Source organism: Parasteatoda tepidariorum, chromosome 9 (genome assembly GCF_043381705.1).
Source record: "Parasteatoda tepidariorum isolate YZ-2023 chromosome 9, CAS_Ptep_4.0, whole genome shotgun sequence".
Lineage (NCBI taxonomy): Eukaryota > Metazoa > Arthropoda > Arachnida > Araneae > Theridiidae > Parasteatoda > Parasteatoda tepidariorum.
In genome coordinates this window covers 57,067,615-57,085,512 of record NC_092212.1, presented here as the reverse complement: position 1 = coordinate 57,085,512, position 17,898 = coordinate 57,067,615, and the positions used below count along the sequence as shown (strand labels likewise).

The window sequence follows — 17,898 nt, the reverse complement described above, 5'->3', positions numbered from 1 at the left end:
AGACAGTTTTATCCAGTTAAGGACAGTTTGAGACAGTAAAACCCACGTGTCCTGTCCAAAACCAGTTTAGGACATCCAAAACCCCAACCCTGCAATAAACAGTAAATTATAAAGGGTTGAAGGGAAATAATACCGTGACATATTTTTTTTTTGGGGGGGGGAAGCTTAATTTTGTTAAAATTTTTACAGAATTTAACATTGTATTTAATGAAGCAAAATGAAAAACTATAACCTTTAATAACTTTGAATTTCATTTTGATCTGATCTTTTAACACTAAGTTGCAGGTTTAATGTAACTAATTACTTTTGCCCATTAAACTTATTTTTCACAAAAATATATATGTTTCTGAATTGACATTTATTTTTCTGGTGAATTTAATTTTAATCTGCAAACTATAGGGAGTTACTAAAATTTGGAAAATATGCTATCAATATGAACATATTGAGAAGACTAGTTTAAAGTTGGACTCTTTTCGTGTTATTTTAATTCTTCCTGTTATGATATATTTAAACCTAAGAAACAAACAATTATTTTATTTATTTAGAAAGTTTATCAAACAGTGTTCTGTGCATATACTAAAATTTAGTATTTATATTTTATTATTTAATTTATTAATGATAATAAAATGTTTGAATTTTAAGCTTTAAAAATACTTACATGTTTTGAAATATAACGTGTCAACAAAATTCGAAGTTGAAAAAGAAATTACTAGATTAATTTTCGAAGAAAGAAATTCTTTTTTCTTTAAATTACAAGTTATTTTAGTCTTTTATATTTCTCAGGAACTAATGAGTTGGCTTTGTTCGAATGTTAGATTTTAAAATTATAGTGTTTAAAAATTTATTTAACTTTGAATTTTTTTTCATTTCCAAGAAACTAAATAATTTTTATAAGTGAGAACAAAATTTTTTGATTTGTGTGTTTAACATTAAATAAATAAATTTTAACTCAGTTCCCAGACTGATAGTAGTGATTAGACCATATGTTTCTAATCATCTTAAGGATTCTTTTTATTTCATAAACATACTTTTTTTTTTACTGGCAGTGATGTGACTAAAATATTGGAAATTTACTTTGATTTAATTCATTATTTGTATTTTGATGTTTTAAGTACTTTAAATCTATATTTATGTTTCATTTGAAAGGAAAACAATTTATTTTAAAACTTTCTTTAACTTCTTTCACTGTTGTAGAGGGAATAATCTGCTTTTTCTCAGTTTGGTCAATTTTAGGACTAGCTGGTTTTCACACTTACCTTGCCACATCTAACCAGACCACAAATGAAGATGTAAGTCCTAAAACTCATAATAATAGATGCCCATTTCATTGTTTTTATCATGTTAATTGTCATTGCTTGTTTCTTTAGATAAAAGGTTCATTCTCAACAAAACGAGGTCAAGAAGTCACAAATCCATATACTACTGGATCTTTAATAGTAAATTGTTGTTCAGTTATATGTGGGCCTAACTATCCAAGGTTTGTTTTCATACTATTGATTCCATATTAGTAAATTGCATTTTAATATTTCTCTTTTTTTAAATTGTTTATATATTTTTTATTCTTTCATTAAATAAGCTTTGCATTTGGTATCAAGTGTCATTGCAATGTTGCAAAAGTAACAGACTTGTTATTTTGTGCCAAAAAAAAAGCTACAGTACTTTGATTTTAAAAAAATGCTATATTTGGTATTAAGGTAACGTGGCAATGTTGTCATAGCTACAGCATATAATTTTGTGCCAAAGAATTGTAGATCTTTGGTTTTGGAAAAAGTACTATACTTTGCATCAAGGTCATGTAGAAATGTTGTGGAAGCTACAATATGTAATTTTGTGCCAGAGAACTGTGGTCATTTTAGGTTAAAAATCTTAGGTTAAAAATTCAAATTCCAGTTTAGAAATTTTCATTCAAATCTTAGTGTAGTTAGTCATCAAATCTTAGGTTAAAAATTTGTTATAGTTGATAATATGGCAATATACATGCATGAATACAGCATGTAATTTTGTGCCAAAGAGGTTTAGTTATTTGATTTTTAAAAATACTTAATGAAATGAGTTAATACAGAATAAATTCTTTTTGTAAAATTTAACGTTAATTACCTTAATAACAAGTACTAAATTGTACCTACTTTTATACATCAGTATTCTTCCTTTATATCAAAACAGAATTTCATTAACACGGCAATGATTGTATCATTAAAGAGTTCCTGTTGGAAAAATTATTATAATAATAAAATAATTAAGTCAGTTATATGAATTTTTGAACTTTCAGTGAAAATAATTGTATCAATAAAATAAACCATTTTTTCTACTGTAATTTGGTTAACTCTTCATAAGATGTATAAGAGAGGTTCATAATAAATAATGACTAAATTTAAAATGGCCAACAGGAAAATTTTAATGAATAATAAATTTGCTTACAAATATTTCCTGTACTGCTATGTTACTAAATCTAGCATATTAATTTACTTTTTTTATCATGCATTTTGTTTGTTTTCTTGTATATCTGATATTATTTGGATGCAAAAGCTTGCATACTTAGTTGATATCTTATGTAAATTAAATAAATTCAATTTATCAAGACACAAGTATCACCCTTTTTCTGTGTGCATTATAAATTTGAAGCCATGCTAAAAAATTTTAATCTTTCTTTCTAATGTCATGTTCATATTTGAGTTTGAATGTTTTGATTCTCTCAGCATCTTTTTATCAGAAAAATCAGCTAGCATTCCAAGACTTTTTATATGCTAACAAAATCTCTAGGAAACAACTGGGATAAGTAATCCTTTTCATGGCGATTTATCTTTAGAAAACTCCTTAATTTTACCGAAAAAGGAAAGTTTTCAGATATGCTGTGATAGTTACCAAAAAGTTGTTTCCAAAGTTTATTTTTTAATTTTCCTCTCTTTTTTTTTTTTTTTTTTTTTTTTTATTTTTTTTTTTTTCTTTTCAAATTCAACCTATGCTTGTCAGAGATTTAGTTAATTTTTTTAAAAAATTAATTTTGTAATAAATTTATCATGTTATAAATTCTTTTTAATAAGATGCTTTGAGCTAATGGTTAGTAGGGTTTGCCGTTTTCTTTTGTGTTTTAGAAAGGGGTTGTAAGAAAAGGGTTGAAAACCATTGAAGTAAACCATTGATCGTGTGGATTGAGAAAGTTGTCAGCAAGATTGTATTGTCTCTGAAATGCTCTGTAGATAATATAAGCACGATAGCTCCTGTCAATTTGAAATTACCACCACTTTCTTTGAAAAATTGGCAAGATTTAAACTCTTATATCTGATTTATTTTTGAATGAATGCTTCCATAATATTTTATTGACCCCTTAAACTTTCATTGCATTTAAAACTAATTGCTAAACTTTTATTTTACAGTTTAATTGATACAAGAGGGATATGTACAGAAGATGGTCAATTGAATCAGCGATATCATTATGGAACAGTAAAAGGAGCTCAAGCTAAAGTATTATTGCAATATTCAGTAATTTTTAATATAAGGATTATTTGCTTTTATGAGTTAATAAGAAAATACTTTAATATTTTTGTTGTATACGATTTTTAGCTTTACAAAATGTGAATTAAATCTTGTTTACAAATTCTTGTTTAAATAATGAAATAGACTTTTAAGCAGTTATATACCAAGTTATTAAAAAATTATCAAAAATCTGCCAAACATTTTGTTTTGTTAAATAATGTCTATTTTACACTAATAATAAAATTTTAATTGAAATTTAACATTTAAAACTTTGTTTCATAACTAATTGAAAATGTTAAAGAATAAAATATATATATTTATGTATATAGAATACATTAATGAATAAAAAAATACAAAAGATTGACAAAAAGAAATTGATCGAGATGAAAACTGATTTGAATGAAAATGTGGAATTATTAAAAGACGTCCTCTAAGGAAATACCAACAACTAAATAGTTCCATAGGTTCAATTTCAATTCCGATATCTTCAATTTGAAATAATCTTGTGTTGTCAAAACATCTAGTAAAAAATCTAATTATTATATAATATTAAAAGGTTTATTTCCCATTTTATTGATCTAAAAATAACTTCAGTTTTAACAAGGATAAAATATGTATAAACAAATTAAATGTTTTGTTTATTATTTTATTAAATTCATTTTTTATAAACTTTTTTTTGTGTTAAAAAGTAATGAGTCATTGTATTTTAAACAAAATTTTTAGTTTAATTAGTTGAAAATTATTTTTTAATATGTTTATTTGTTTCAATATTTTTATAGACTTTCACATTTTTTTTATTTTTATAGACTATTTTATATTTTTATGAACTTAAACTTTCAGATTAGAACTCAGAATCTTCAAAATGCCTCAATTTTATTATCAATTTTAAAACCATATTTTTCCAATTGTTGAAAATTTTTATATAAAGTTTAAAATAGTTAACCTGTAAATGGTTCTGCATTCAATACCAAACTTTGAGGAAAGTTATGTGTCAAACAGTGGACCTGGGGGCCCCCAATGATTGGGGGTCCCTTAAAAGGGATTTTTTGAAAATAAATTTTAAAAAAATTAAATAAAGACGATAATTTAAAAAAAATCAATTTCAAATATATATGTTATGATTATTTTTTAGTTCTAATTTAACAAAATAAAGTGAAATTTAATTTATTATTATTTATTTTTATTTTAAATATGCTTTCTTAAATGAAAGGATGTATAAATACTTTTATATTTGAATAAATAAAAAATATACGTAAAAAAAATTTAATCTAAGAGCCCCCAAAGTTTGAATGGCCTAGGGCTCCACGTACACTTAATCCGGCACTGGTGTGAAAAGTGATTGTTACAATACTCTGACATTTGAAGTTTATGGGTTGAAGTTTTTCGCCCAGTTATAGTAAACTGAAGCAGAAAGTTTTAAACAAGTAGAATTCAGGTAAAATTCCTTTTACAAGTCAAGGCCATATCTATCTGACTCTTCAAATTTATTTAAATGTAGTGGTGGAAAAACTTCTTTTAATTCTACTACTATAAAATATATTTTCTCAAACTATGAAAATTCTGTGGCTGTTGGAGGCTATGCAATACTTATCTGTAATGGCTTTATTGAGGTTCTAAAAAAATTAGCTATTTAAAGGCACATTAAAAAAAATTACAAAAAAGGATAGTTATTCTCTCAGTTATCAATCAAACCCTATAAGAAAAACCTTGTTTTTGTACTTTTATTCAATCCTTTCTTCCTGTAAATTTTGTCACTTTTTCTACTATCACCATTATCATCTATAAACAGACACTTACACTTGCTTAAAAACCTTATTTGTTAGAATTAATGCAAAAATAAAATTAGGAAATATTGGGACGCCAGGTTCGTAAGAGTTTATAACATTAATTACAGGCATGCCACAGCAGTTTTAGATAAAAAGCTGCACTTGGAATGGAAACAAAACTTCAGAAACAGATTTCCAAAAATAAGAATTAAACTAAATAATGAAATTATTGTGATTGCAAATTAAACTAAAATAAAAATTATAATTTAAGGGAATTATTTTGAATAAAATATTAAAATTAAAAGTTTTTTTTAAAATACAAACATTTTGTGTTAATTCAGTTCTAATTATAAGATTCTTCTGTTTAGTTGTTTCAAAATGGAATTACTTATTAAAACCTCAATTAGAATAAATTCTTACTAAGAGCCATTCTGAAGATTTAAGTCTTTTGAAAATTCAAATTTGGTTTCTTACTTTAAATCTAAGTGTTTCACTAGTTTTAAATGTAACTAAACAGTTTTTTTTTTTACTGTAAATATAAATTTTTGAAATACCTTTTTAGTTTACCACTTTAAAAATTTCTGTGTGTAACTTTTAACTGGATTAAAGTTGTTAGAACTGTTGTTGTGTTGAATTGTTAATTGGATTAAAATTATTTTAAATAAAATAACAATTTCAGTTTTTGAAACATATTCTATTCATTAATGAAGGTTTGATTTCATCTTCGAAAAATAGTAAATAAATATATGATCCCGCATTCACATAAATAAAATTTAGATAAAAAGTTTTCAGTTTTTTTATTGATATACATTATTACTTTAGAGACATAATAAAGATACAACATATCAGGTAGAATAGATAAGGTACTTTATTATATCATATACTTGTGTACAATTTGTAGATAATCCCTCAGTTGACCATTTCCACTTTTTGGAATTTTAGACTTGAGTTTCTGCAATTAAGTAGAAAAGTAGCATATCTGTATTTACTTTATATATCTGAATTAGGCGATTGTTAGGTTTTAGCTGGGTTATAGAAAGGCTTATGCATAGAAAGTTTCTGAAAATCAGTTTTGTACAATATCTTTTGTGCAGGCGTTATGTAATGTCACCATTAAAATTTCCTTGTAAGATATACCATTAACTATTTTAATGGTGATTTTTATTTATTAAATATTTAGATTTTTTAAATAATATTTGGCTTTTATACAAACATACATTTTTGTAAACTGTAGTCTCACTGAAATTGTCAAAATCGGCCTATTTTATAGCTATTTATAATGTTGAGACTGATAAAACTAATGTTTGTTTTTAAAAGTGCAATTTTTAATCAAAACTTTTTAGGGTGTTGTGTCCACTGTACCTACACCGGTGGTTGCTAATGAGCAAAAACCTCCTCCAAACGTCCCGGGAGGTACGTATGGCCCTAAAGGCTCAGTGCATTCTACAAATGGCAGCTATCGTGGAATGTTGCGAGAAAGTTCCTATCAAAATGCTGGACCTCATGGTAACAAACATTCTTCATTCATAACTGTTACAAATATATTTTCTGAAATAAGTAAAAATATATTTATATATATATATATTTAATTTTATAAATCTGTAGAAAGTTTTTATCAAAGTGTTGGATGCCATGGTAATAAATTTTCAATTATAATTATGAAAATTTATGATTATATGTTGTTAAAAAGGTATTTATTTTGTATTTTTCTTCCTCATTTTTAAAGTGAATTCTAATTTATTAGATTGTTCAGAAAAATGCATTCTCTGTCATTGAAATTTAATATTAAAGAACATATTAAAATACTATATTTAAATACTATTGAATTAATATTTAATAAAAATTAATGCTTAATATTCTGATTTTTGTAAACTTTTATATTTTGGTTTTGTATTCTTAAAAATGGTGCCATATATAAACAAAAGTCAACAGTATTTTATCCTCCTTATAATTTGTAGAGTAGCAGTTAGTGTTTCCCCCAAATATTTGCCTATACTTGTATTTATTAAGTGTTCTTATCATATAATATCTAAGTTCATTTTAAGAAAGAAAGATAAAAGTATTACGCTTTTGTTAAATTTCTGAAAGTTAAAAAAAAAATCACTGGTATGAATATTTTTTTTTCTTAAAAAGAAATATGCTTTTATTTTTCTAACTCCTTAACATTTGCATTGTGCCTCAGCTTGGATTACAGTTGGTGAGTAGTTTTCCAACGTATAAATTGTCCTCCTCATCACTTATTCCCAATAGTTGTTAATTTTTTTCTTAATTAGATATTCCTCTTTAATATATATACCAAAAAAGCAAACCCTCTGTTTTGAAATATCTGATTATTAATAATTTTCTCACATTGCACTTATTTAGTTATTTTTTTATTAGCATTTCAATCCAATTAAAATATACACTTTTTATTATTTTTTTTGTAGTTTTTTCCATAGTTGTTATATTTTTTATAACAGTTATATTTCAATAATTATTTGTGGCACATTGATGTTTAATATGATGGTGAATTAAAAATATGATATCTCATGTTTATTTCTTGGGTGGTTCTTTTGTTTTAGGTGTTTTTCGTTTAATCCACCCTCATTATATTTGTTTTAGGAAAATCAGTATAAATTATGTAAAAAAAAGGAAGGAAAAAAAAACACCTGGTGGTTTTTATTAATGTTTTGTTAATAGTTGTGAACATGTGTAAGGCTTTTGGGTAGCGCTAATCGTGTGTTAGTGCATTTTTATATTCTTCTTAATTTGTAACATTTACATTAAACCTGTAACTTATGAGTGGTCATGCACGCATCTTAATAATAATCAGTTTCCTAGACTTGTCTAATTCCATTCTAAAAGGTTGCAGAAAATTGCTATGAACTTGTTTTTGTTCTACTGCAATTTATCCCAGCTGTACTCCAAATTGCCATTATAAATGTACTACTGCTATAAATTTGAAGAGGCAGCTGCAGAATATGGTTAACAGGGAAATTTTAGACAATTTAAATAAAAAGTTAGACACCAAAAACAAGCAAAAACGAAATTCTAAAGACATGTATGGTAGCAAAAACAGCACTTCACCAGAGGAAACACTGTTTGCTGTCTGTTAGCAGACAACAATGTGCCCCCTGATGTGCTGTTTCTGCTTACATACATATCTTTAGAATTTCGTTTTTGTTTGTTTTTGGTTTCTAACTTTTAATTTTTAATTGTTTACACATAAAACAAATTTGATTTTAGCTGCTTTTAGCGCTTTCCCATTTTGGCGCATTATTTTAAGGTTTTTTTTATATTTTTTTCTTCTTAAAATTTGCTTAAATCAATTTCATTCTTTGATAGGAAATTTTGGGTTATTTGTTGAAACCCCATAAAAGTTAATTTACCCCATAAAAATTAATTTATTTGAATTAAAGGTACCTAAATGAGTTAATTTGAGTTGAGGTTTGAGGCTGATGATGATTATCAATGTCTTATTAAAAAAAAATTGTCTTGTAGTAATTGTTTTGTAAAAAAAAAGTTGATTTTCGAATCTAATAGCAAATATATGTGTTTTGTAAAGAATTTTATTTATAGGAACAAATCATATTTGAAAAGTTAAGTAAAATATTTAAGTCACCCATAACAAAAATTAAGCAAATTTGGTAAAATTATTCTGGAAAAGTCAGGTAATTTTATTTCTGAATAATTGTAATCCTGTAATTTCAATTCCTCTTTTCTTTCTTTTTTAAAAGTAATTATCAAAAGCATGCAAGCTGTCACACTTCACAAGATTATTTGTATAACTTCATCCATAAATTTCTGAATCAACCATTCTATTTCAATCATTTATCTATCATTGAACATTAAAAAAGTGACAATGTCTTTTTAAGCACCGTAGTCCCAAAATGAAACTTTAAGAGCAAAGATGAAAGATTTGATCATTGCATCATGTTTTGTAACGTAAACATTATGTTATATGAATCATTTCATTGTGATCATTCAATCATGAATCATTTTGGCAAGTGTATCTCAAACATGAATATTGTAAGCCAAAATCATCTGTGTAGAGATGATTCAGTAAGTAAAGCAGTGTATACAAGAATGCAACTAAAATTGAATTGATAATTTTATGCTAAACATTTTGATGCTCGATAATTTCAAAGTGAGGTAACAGTAATTTAGTAAACTGTTTTATGTATTTTAATTATGAGAATCATAATTTAAAACGTTATTTTAACTCCACTGACAAGAATTTCCATTTACTGCTAGAGCATGCGAAAATCAACATAACTTGTTTGTCAAATCGATAAAATAAAAAAAACATTCTTTTCATATTTAATATTATACACTGTCCCTCTACTGTAGTAATCAAAGTACTTGGACAAAGAGTGTATCATTTTATTTTTTTAATTAACTTTTTATTTAATTAAATGTTTGAAATTCTTGATATTTATTATTTTATCAAATTCATTGTAATGTAGTTTGGTTATTTTAGTTCTAAAAATGTTTAAGATGTTTCTTTTCTTCTTATTTCTTATAAAATGGTGAATTTTAAAGAAAATAAACAAAAGTTAAAAGAACTTTTTTTCTTAGCACTTGAAGTATTTTTACTTTAAGTGCTAGGAAAGTTGATTTATTAAAATTCACGGCATTAGCTAAACAATTCCTTTTGAAGTTAATAAATGTTCTCTCTCAGATATGAGAAGGTAGTATACATTAAAGAGTGCCCAATTACTAATTTTAATTGTATCAGCTCTAAACTTTTTACAGTATTAGTTCAATATTACGATTAAAGAGTAACTCAAACAATTTTAGATAAGCGTGTGTGCGAGCACTGCTTTTTTACATTCAAGCTTGTATGTAACCACATACATAAAATTGCAATTTCTTGCAGTAAGGCCTTTTTGCACTCTGCAGTCTATTAATTTCAAATCTGTAATCTCTTTTCAAAGTGTATTTTGTTCACAGTTTACTTATGATCCCACATATTGCAAAAACACGTTTTGGTGCTTTGTAAAACATCACGTTTATATTACACCACTATCCAATGATTCACTAGAATTGGAGGCAATGAACTGAAAAATCAACTGTAGACATTACCTCAGACTTGTTTACCAATGTCGGAATGAATTGGATTAAAATTTAAATGTGTGCGGTATGGTACTATTACTGGTGAGTGATTGAATATTTGTAAGAAAAGTTAGGTTGGTTACCTTTAATTGCAAATAGTCTACACTGATATAATATACCATAGAAAATAGATAATATGTTGATGTGACAACATAGTGAAGTGTCCTTAGTATTAGTCAATGTTTAATACAGAAAAAGCTAGAAAAATGTCACTAATTAATTTCTTATAAAATAGTGAAACACAGTAAAGACAAAAAATTTTCTCTGAATTAACTAAAAGTAAACTACAGCATTTTCCACAAAATACTATACATTATGAGATATACCTGATTATATACCTATGTATATAAGACATATCTATGTATTTTAACAAATAACTTGTGTTTAATGACTTATTAAAAAGTATGTTTTGGAATTCATTTTTATAGAATCAAAATATGTTTCTTATGCCTATGGTGAATATTAAAAATTTTGCATTCTAATATTTGATCATTTTGAATTTTGCGAATTGATTATTTTTGATTCGAGCTCAGAGGTGAACATAACAAAAGTGAATTAAAATAAATTTGTGAAAAATTAGCATTAAATACTGGTAAGTAAAATATATTAATAAATTAAAATATATTAATAACTTGTTACGCCTTTTTAAAATGTTTCTATCATCATTGCTTTCAGTCATTTAAGTATTTTTGTTTAACCATACTATGCTATTTTTGGGGAAGGTATCAATAATTATGTACTATACTCATGGCTGTTTTATACTTTTTTTAATGTTTTTTATATGTTTATAATGTGCAAGCTATCTTATTAGTTTCTTCTTTTGTACATAAAGTAAAAAAAAATTATTCATACTCAGAAAAGTTTTATTCAGGTAGTTATTGAGAAACATTAAGATTAGATCTTCTTTTAGGAGAACCCAGGCCTAAGGTAGCCAGAGCAAAAAGGGTAAAAAACTCATATGTATGATTTTTCAAAAAATATATTTAAAAAAAAATTTTGTCAATTTTTTTTCAAACAGTACAATTAGTTGATAATTTGTAGCTTTGTTGCTTTAATTTTTTTGTCTTTTTGCATTGTTTATTTTTGGATTAAAATAGGTGGGTTTGCATCGATCTCAATGTGTTATTTTTTGAAAATGGCTACCTAGAACCAAATAAATGTTTTTTTTTTACCTTTAATGTACTATTTTATATAGTACTTCAACATATATTGACTTGTAAAACAAGTTGTGTTATCCTGCTTGTTTCAGATTTCTTATTAAAATATAGCATCGTTTTGTTCAAGTTAGTCTATTATTTTTTTAAAATTAGAATTAAATCTGCATATTATTGTGTACTCATGATACAAGGACCTGAAGTTATAACGTCTGTTTCCTTTGGATTACTGAAGACCTATTATTGAGTGTCACTTGTACATAAATAATATATTTGTTGAACAAACCTTTTTTTTTAGAAACCATTGGGCTCGCCCTGAAAACAGTAGCATTAATGCCTAACAACTGATGAAAATCTGTTTTGTCATTAAATATAATGATTGTTTAAAGTTTCAAAACAGTTGTTTTGGCACTTTAATGTATGTTTTTTGGCTTTATAACAATAGTATAGCAAGTTTAATATAGTATACATTTAATCCATATATATATATATATAGTGAGTAGCAATTAATTTTGATTCTTTTTTGAGTAGTGAATCCTGAAGTTTGGAGACAGCATAGTCAAGTTGTTAAGGATTTAAATTTTCGAGCGAAAGCTTTGAATTTAAGAAACGAAGAGGGATCTTCATCCCACACTGGTCTTCAAGTTCACCCAACTTACAAATAATTTCTCTGAAAAAAAAGTGTGATGTGTTCTGCTTAAACTTAAAAAATAACTTAATAAATAAATTTGCTCCATTTTTCTGAACTCATTCATCATTCTCTAACAAAACATAAGCTTTTAAGGAAAGTTGTCATGTGTATATATTTTAGCTGCACACTCTGATATTTCAATGGAACTCGTGCAACATTAGTGTTAGTAATTCCAAAAAATCAACATGTGACTGACTATTCATCTACGCAACTATTGTGGAAACGTGAATGCATTTAAATGTTGTTTTTTTTTTCAAGTTTTTAATTGATATTACTAATCATTATAATGCATTTCTTATTATTTAAGTTAATTTATCTAATTTTAAAGCTATTAGGTTTGTGCATAATTATTGCTCATTGTTTGAAGTCTATGGTAGTTCAAAATTAATCACGAGAATATTTTTTAGAAATATTTTCTGTCCTCTCCAAGGACAGTTTCCTATGTTTGAAAAAAAAAACTATGATATTTATGATACTAAGCTGTAGAAAAATATTGAGCCTGTTTCAGGAGTCCTTAAAATTCTAAACTATTTAAATAGACCTATTCTAAATTTTGAGAATAATTCTTTCTTGAATTCATTCTTCCATTTTTCATAAACAAGAAGAGAGTCATTTTTTGTGAGAATTGACGAAAACACATTTAAAAGATACAGGAAGATTCATCGGAGAAGAATGTAATGTAAAATTTCAAACAATTAACAGCATACAAATTAATTTTCAGTATTTTAATGTTCAGATAGTTTTTTTTTTTAATTTTTTTGTAAAAATTTTATCTTTTACAGAAATTGTATCTTTAATTTTTAAGAAAAATGTTTTTCACAAAATTGCGTAAACAAGATCTTGGTAAGAAATCTTGGATTAACCGGCTACTGATGCACTGTACTACAGAAACGGTGAAGTCAGGGTAAACAAATGAGAAACAAAATGGGATAATAGATAGTTATATTTTAAAATAAACACAAAAGCTTATTTTGAGTGTATTTTTTATTGTTTGTTTGCAATAAACATTGACTCAAATATGTAATAGTTATGCCTCAAACTAACAGTTTTTTTTTAAAATTTTTATTTTGTTTTTTTATTTATGCTCTTTAAACTATTGCTCACTTAGTTTTGCAACTCTGCTTTGCTTAGCTTCACTGCTAAATACTCTGATTTAGCATTATCTGTGTTTGTTTTTTTAATTTCTTTTTTTTCTTAATTTTTAATATAAAAATACAGGATGGATTAGCTTAAATAAATGATCCGATTTTAAATATTTATATTTTTGAAATTATTACATGTATTACAATAAGTTATACAGGAAATAAAAGAAAGGTATTAATTTCTTTTTTAGTTGCAAATGTTTGATGTGAGACTTATTATTTTTTTTACAAGACAATCTGTAATCAATAATATTCCAAGCAATTTTTAGTTTCAAAAGTGATTTAGATAATATTATAAAATATTTCATATAATATGTTTATTAAAAATAATACTAAAATGCACATCAAGTGCATTTTTGACAAAAGAATAGCCGGTGATGAGGTAATTGGCTGACAATATTTTAATCACAATTTGTGTTATTATTTTCCCTGTAATTTCTTTTTATGTGGTTATGTCAAAGACATGGTTTACGATCCATAGGTGACAGAATACTACAAGAACTTAATGCAATTGGGACCATTATTATTGTAACTTCAGGAGCCATTGGCAGTCTGAAATTATAAAATGTGTTGACAGATTAGATATATCCATGTAATAACGATGCCACACTTCAAACACTTGTGACTGAAAAAAAACTTGGTATATATATATATATATATCCTTTTTAAATACCTGTATAACTTACTTTAATATGTGAAATAATTTTGAAAATATAAATTTTTAAAGTTTGGATATTAATTTGTTGTAGCCTTGTATATTAAAAGCTCATTTTCTGCATGATTATATTTTTATTTTATGTTTGCATGTTTTGTTGTGCATGGAAAGGTATTATTATTATTTTTTTCTTATTTCTCAGGCAGCACTATTAGTAAAGTCCCTGTAGCTGTAGTATCCCCACAAACACGGCATGAAACTGAGCTTTGTGCCAAAACCGCATCTGTTAATCCTTCATCAAAAGAAGACCAAGAGCCACAAGAGGCTGGAAGTCAGATTTCGCTTCTCAAACAAAGCGCCGTCTAAATTAATTACAAAAAGAATTTGTAACTCATTGAATTTCATATTTTGTTAATGCAGGGTTGTGATATCCATTTATATTGTCCTTACAAATGTGATGTGCCAGACTCCCTATTATAAACAACCCATGGAAAGAAAAAAACGTTGTGCAATATTTATTTTTTTAATGACTAAATTGGTAATTTGGTTCGTCGTATTTAACATTTTATAATGTAAGTTTATTTCATTATGCTTCGATAGAAATATTATGCTAGTGATAGACTCGGTAGTAGAAACCCTTCAACACTGCAGCAGACGCTGCACATTATTTTTTATTTAGTTTTAAAAAGCAACTAAACAAATGGAGGGAAATTATTGAAATTCTTTTTTAAAACATCTTTAAATTTGTTTCTGATAGAAATTAAAAGGCTGAATTTAGAAAATACAGCAAAGAACAAAAAGTAAAGAATTTTTTTCTTTCCGTTACATGATTATAGCCTTGACTGCGTAAAAATTTATTCCATTTTTTTAGCATCATTGTATAAAATTCAAAATAAATTTACTCATTAAGTTTTAATTAAGGACTTTGCAAACTTTCTTACATTATATTAAATTAATCTGAATTTGCATAATAATAACTGTCTGCCGTAAGACAAATTGCTGACAAATTTGGATTCACTCCATAAATTCTGCTACCGGGTTGACAGTGGTATTATTTCTTTTTCCAAATTAACTTTTATTTCCTTTTGGATTATCATTGTTAAAATCATTTGTTGCGATTTTTATTTTATTCTTTATTCATATAGTTATAATTTGTAATTATGTATGAAATATGTAAATTAAAATTATATTATATATTAGTTTTAATTTATTTGATCCTTAAAAGTTTACAAATCCCATTGTAGACAGTTTGCCTACTTTGTATATAGTTAAAAAGTATTTACACTATTTTTGATTAAGAGTATTACACATTTTGCAGTAATGGTATCTATTACATAAAAACTGTAAATTTAAAGAACATTTACTCAGTCTTATATCAGTAAACTTGCATTATTAATATGAAATTGTCCCTCTTTGCCACTACTAACTTTTATTAAATATATATTTGAGACATAAAGGCATTTATCAGCTGTTGATTTTTTTTTTATAATGTTTTTATTTGTGCTACATCATTTTTCCCCTTCCTTGCAGCCATGTGCCATTTTGTAATTTTTAAACTGCTGTTTGTTCATTCCAGGTATTTAATTGCATTTTTTTTTCAACAACAAAAAAATTGACGATTTTATTTGAGATGCTTGTTTACTTTGTACATAGAATTTTATATAAAATATTGTAAAATTGAATAAGTAAATTGCTCCTGACGTTTATAATTGTTAGTTAAGGTCAACTGAGTCAAATGCATGAACTGTGCTTTCTCTCTATAGTGTGTTATATTTTTAAAAATTTCTTTTTATATACTTTACTTCTGATGTAATTTTTTAAATATTATTGAAAACATTTACTGTGTACCAATATTGTATTTTAAAATTAAAGTATATAATTATGATTTCTCAATTTTGTCAAATTTATTTTTTTAAATGCTTATTTTTCGTATGAATAAAATTATTGCTTAATCATTTTTGTGTTATGTTTCAACAATGATGTAAAAAACATACACTCTTTCATTCATATACAGGGTATCCGCGCACATGGAAAGTCATGAAAAATCATGGATTTAGGTCACCGAAAAACCTAATTTTTAAAATGGAATTTTACCCCCCCTCCCCATTTCACGGTGTTCCAAATATCTGAATTCGTAACAAAATCCTCACTCACAGTCATATTTTATTAAAATAAAATTTTTTTTTATCATGTTCTTTAAAAATTATGGTGTTCTTTCGAAGAAATGAAAGAAAAAACGTCATTTCTAGAGCGAATTATCTTTTAAACTTCCGTGAGTTCAGAATTTTTTTTATTTATTTATCTATTTTTATTTTATCAATTTAAAATTGTAGCTGAAGCAAGCCAGTCATAGACGAATTTTTTTTAAATCTTGAAATGAGAGCAGAAAAATCAGGAGCATTTCTTTTGTTTCCGATGAACAAGAAAAGTATCTTTAGAATATAATTCTGCTGAAAAAAAAGAGAAAAAAAAATATTTGCATTTGTATTTTTTTCAACTATTTTATTGCTTTAACTCTTTCATTACTCTGTTTCTTAAATTTAAAATCTATAAATATGAAGATGCAGAGTATAACAGTTTTGGTTTTACTAATCATTTCAATTAATGTTATTATAATACTTTTTTAAATTTATTGTTGTGTTTTTGTTGGCGAAAATAGAAGCTTTGTAAAGTCATGAAAAATCTTGGAATTAATCATGAATTTGAAAATCCGAAATGTAGCAGATACCCTGCTTATAGTATAATTTCTTTTTCTTATTCCAGAATTTTTTGCAGTAAATTAATTATAGTAATATATAACAAAAACCGTTTTAAATTCACCAACTTGATCCTCAATTAGGACTCAAGTTTTTTGATTTGGATCAAAAAAGTTCCATTAACATTTTCTATACACTCAATGTTAAACAAGTTTTTTCGCTTTTTCCTCAATAACTTACAGTATTTTATAGTGTGAACATTGTACAGTCTTGAAAGTAAATTTTAAAGAAATAATGCAATTATGACACAAACATATCAGTTCCTAAATTGGAAGATTGAACAAGAAATTTTTTTTTTATCATTCACGTTTATAAAAGGCTACATTCATGTACCATTGAGTTACTTTTTTAAAATTATAATTAAAAAATTTTTTTGTGTAAGTTTAACAGTCTTATATGTGGTTTAAAAAATTTTTTGATACAAAAATATAGCAATTCACTTTCAGAATTTATATTTTTTCCTCATGAAAGCAAGAAAACATATTTATAAATATTTTGAAAATGATTTTAAGAATTTGTAAAAATTATATTTCAAATTTTTAAAAAATCTAAAAAACTCTTCAAAAATATGCCCGTGTAAACTTTCAAATGCAGGGATGTGATAATACAACCTGAGTTAAAGTATATAATGGAGAAAAGAGAAGTAAGGAGTGATTGATTTACTAATTGCTTTGCAAGAATAGGAGTTAGAAAAAAAAAAGTTAAAACCATTAATGATAGGAAAATCAACAAAACCAGAATGAATCCTTTTTTTTCTTCATTTTATTATAAAGCTATCCAAATTATGAAACTGAGCTTAACAAATAATTAACTTTTATTTAAAAAAAATTTCTTGCTAAGTGTTAAGTTTAATAAAAAAATATCCCCTTATTTTATCGACTATAAAGCGATTTTTTATACCGATTTTATTTTATAGCCGGTGTTGAATAGCCAACCCAATTCTGAGTTTATGACTTTCAATATTTAACTGCGCATTCAAGCCTTGTAATTTTGAATCCAACCCAGAAAGTATGGGAATTTCTGTAACAATCATTTGGACAAATTAGCTTTTGTGGAAGACTTTATGATGGAACTAACCTGCATTTGCGTTACGTGGAGAAGAAAACCTCCCACAGTTAACTTAACGGCAAGGCGATTCTAACCCATGATACGTCAGTGCGAGTCTG

At 25.8% G+C, this 17,898-nt stretch overlaps 1 protein-coding gene across 4 annotated transcripts in view; it reads left to right on the top strand.

Moving 5' to 3' along the window:
- The window catches only part of LOC107436396 (Palmitoyltransferase app), a 32,104-nt gene extending 16,173 nt beyond the window's left edge, over positions 1–15,931 (top strand). For 2 of the 4 annotated variants that reach the window (XM_043040387.2, XM_071185540.1), the window contains exons 7-11: positions 1,187–1,289; positions 1,368–1,477; positions 3,375–3,462; positions 6,584–6,746; positions 14,179–15,931. In XM_043040387.2, coding sequence (XP_042896321.1) covers positions 1,187–1,289; positions 1,368–1,477; positions 3,375–3,462; positions 6,584–6,746; positions 14,179–14,342 — 628 coding nt within the window. In that variant the 3' untranslated portion in view covers positions 14,343–15,931. Of the gene's footprint in view, positions 1–1,186; positions 1,290–1,367; positions 1,478–3,374; positions 3,463–6,583; positions 6,747–7,422; positions 7,438–12,019; positions 12,269–14,178 lie in introns of those variants that run through there. The other 2 variants (XM_071185541.1, XM_043040388.2) reach the window with 2 other exon arrangements.
- Positions 15,932–17,898: the final 1,967 nt, after the last annotated feature.